The sequence below is a fragment of the Colobus angolensis genome, unplaced genomic scaffold (assembly GCF_000951035.1).
Source record: "Colobus angolensis palliatus isolate OR3802 unplaced genomic scaffold, Cang.pa_1.0 Scaffold201, whole genome shotgun sequence".
Classification (NCBI taxonomy): Eukaryota; Metazoa; Chordata; class Mammalia; order Primates; family Cercopithecidae; genus Colobus; species Colobus angolensis.
Window position 1 is genome coordinate 5,859,115 of NW_012115167.1, and position 3,308 is coordinate 5,862,422.

Below are 3,308 nucleotides of genomic sequence, written 5' to 3' on the forward strand. Positions count from 1 at the left end.
TACAGGCGCCGCCACCTCACCCGGCTAGTTTTTTGTATTTTTTTTTCTTTTTCAGTAGAGACGGGGTTTCACCGTGTTAGCCAGGATGGTCTCGGCCTCCCAAAGTGCTGGGATTACAGGCTTGAGCCACCGCGCCCAGCCTAAATCTTAAATCTCATATTACTTATGAATAATCTGGCTTTTCCTAAAGTTTGTTCTTTTAAACTTTTCTTTATTCAGTAATAAAGTACATCCTACCCACCTTTCTGAAGAAGCTTGGTACACGAATCTAAGAGGGAGCCAGCAATGATGACTACTGATGTGGTGCCATCCCCTGCCTCTATATCTTGAGCCTTAGACAGCTCCACCAGCTAAGTGAACAGAAAATGCCAAGTTGCTCAATGAGAAATGAGAGAACCCAGTAACACTTAATTCAAGTAATCACACCAGTGTCACAAACAGAATTTGAGGATTCAACATGATTCCTGATTTCTGATTTGTTGTCTACCTTGGGTTTCATTTAAAATTAAAGACTAATAGATGATCTCCAGTTCAGATTGTGGGTTGTCATCTCCCCCTGCCCTGCTACTCACAGACAGGTTCTAATCAGAAAGCAAAAATCTATCATAGGTACTCTATAGACTTGGAAGCTAAGAAATGGGGCATTCCAGATGAGACTAGAGTATCTTTTTTTTTTTTTGAGACAGGCTCTCTGTCACCCAGGCTGGAGTATAGCAGTGTGATCATGGCCCACTACAGCCTCCACCTCCTGGGCTCAAGAGATCCTCCTGTTTCAGTCTCCCAAGTAGCTGGGGCTATAGGTGCATGCTAACACATCTGGCTACTTTTTTTAAAAACAGTTTTTTTGTTTTGTGTTTTACAGAGGTGGGGTCCCATTATGTTGCCTAGAATGCTCTCGAACTCCTGGGCTCAAACAATCCTCCTGCTTCAGTCTCCCAAAGTGCTTAGATTACAGGCATGAACCACCATTCCCAGCCTCAGAGTATTAACTTAAGAGTCTTTTGCCAAGTTTATTTGAATAGACCCCTTGTAAGTATAATCTGATTCATTAAAAAGTCATCTTTTCATAATTGGTGGATGGCACAACGTATGAAGCCTCAGGACCATCCAAGAAAACAGCAAAACTTCATGTAGCAGTGAAGTTTTGTTTTATTTAACAATGCTTTCTTATTTTATGTTCCAAATAAGATGCTTATTTTCCTATAATCAATTATTTTTTTTCAACATTTTAATAGCAATATTACATACAGACTTGTCACTTCTGGGTAACAAAATTTTTTGTTGTAAAATAGTATGTGGTAATTATACAAAATTTGGAAAATACAGAAAGAAGAAATTAAAATGTGTCAACTGAATATTTTTGAAGCAAAGACCATTAGTATTTGTATGTAGTATGTTGGTTTATTTCCAATCATTTTCTATCTTTTAAGTAAGCTCACAGTATATAATTTTGTCTTTTGTTTTTCATGTAATGTTTCATTAGTGTTTTTCCTCATTATAAAAATCTTCATGAACAATTTTTAATGGCCGTACGATTAACATGCTGTGGTATACTATTTGTTTAAACATTTTCCCATCATTGGATATTTTGTCTATTCCAGGTTGTTTCTATTATACATAAATTTGATCAGTATCTTCGTAAAAAAAAAAAAAAAGTTTTTTAAAAGCCATCTTTACATAACTCAAAGGGACTTTTTTGATAGAAGTTTCTTTTTTTTTTTGAGATGGAATTTTACTGTCACCCAAGCTGGAGTCAAGTGGCACGATCTCGGCTCACTGCAACCTCTACCTCCCAAGTTTAAGCAATTCTCCTGTTTCTGCCTCCCGAGTAGCTGAAATTAAAGGCATGCGCCAGCATGCCCAGCTAATTTTTGTATTTTTAGTAGAGATGGGGTTTCACGATGTTGGCCAGCCTGGTGTCGAACTCCTGACCTCAGGTAATCCACCTGCCTCAGTCTCCCAAAGCGCTGGGATCACAGGCATGAGCCACTATGCCCGGCCTGATAGAAATTTATTTCTAACGCATTTGTTTTTGCTCATATGACTTGACAACAGGTTTATGTTTTTAATCTCCTCATTCCTCAAGTGTATGCCAAGTTTCCATGTACAAGTAAAAGGTAAAAGAAGTAAAATAATTACTGTTTCCAGAAGATTATTTTTAGACAATGAATTTTCTTCTGTGGACATGTGAACTGTTATGTACCATATTCTAATAAGAACACAATAATCATTTGAGAGGAAAAATACTCATTTTCATGGACAAGTAGAAGGTGACTTGTGTTTTGGTTTTTTTTTTTTTTTTTGAGACAGGGTCTCACTTTGTCACCCAGGCTGGAGTGCAGTAGCCCAATCACAGCTCACTACAACCTCTGCCCCTGGACTCAAGTGATTCTCCCACCTCAGCCCCCCGAGTAGCTGAGACCACAGGTGCGCACCACCACACCCAGCTATTATTTTTTGTGTTTTCAGTAGAGACAAGGTCTCGCCATGTTGGCCAAGCTGGTCTCAAACACCTGAGCTCAAGCAATCCTCTCACCTTGGCTTCCCAAAGTGCCGGGATTACAGGTGTGAGCCACTGTGCCCAGCTGTTCTTTTTTTTTTCCTGGGGTTTCACTCTGTCACCCAGAATGGAGTGTAGTGGTGTGATTATAGCTCACTGCAGCCACAAACTCTTGAGCTCAAACAATCCTCCCACATCAGCCTAAGGAGTGGCTGGGATTAAAGGTATGCACCATCACGCCTGGCTTGATTTGTGTTTTATTATCACCTCACATCAAAAAGCACAATGTTAGGCACAAAATGTATCCTAAAAATATGCCTGTTTAGCACAAAAAGTGTTCACTGTGCTTAAATACGTGATCAAATAAATAAATTCAACTGTTTACCAAATATCAAACACACTTAAAAAAGAAGAGTCACCTAGCCAGGCACAGCGGCTCACGCCTATAATCCCAGCACTTTGGGAGGCCGAGGCAGGTGGATCATAAGGTCAGGAGTTTGAGACCAGCCTGACCAACATGGCGAAACCCGTCTCTACTAAAAATATAAAAATTAGCCAGGCGTGGTGGTGCATACCTGTAATCCCAGCCACAGAATTGCTTGAATCCATGAGGCAGAGGCTGCAGTGGGTTGAGACTGCACCACAGCATTCCAGCCTGGGTGACAGAGCAAGATTCTGTCTCAAAAAAAAAAAAAAAAGACTCCCCAAAAATTATACTTACCATTCTGGCTGCTGGATGTAACACTTGCATTTGTTTCAGAATGGTAGCACCATCATTTGTAATGGTTACATCACCTTTTCCATCTTG

The 3,308-nt window shown here is 40.0% G+C and overlaps 1 protein-coding gene across 1 annotated transcript in view; it reads right to left on the bottom strand.

Annotated features, from left to right (window-relative positions):
* CCT4 (chaperonin containing TCP1, subunit 4 (delta)) overlaps positions 1-3,308 on the bottom strand; it is a 30,698-nt gene that overhangs the window by 16,093 nt on the left and 11,297 nt on the right. Inside the window, exons 4-5 of the mRNA XM_011941838.1 lie at positions 3,222-3,304; positions 242-350 (exon numbers count right to left, since the gene is read on the bottom strand). Of these exons, the coding sequence (XP_011797228.1) occupies positions 242-350; positions 3,222-3,304 (192 nt within the window). The remainder of the gene's footprint in view (positions 1-241; positions 351-3,221; positions 3,305-3,308) is intronic.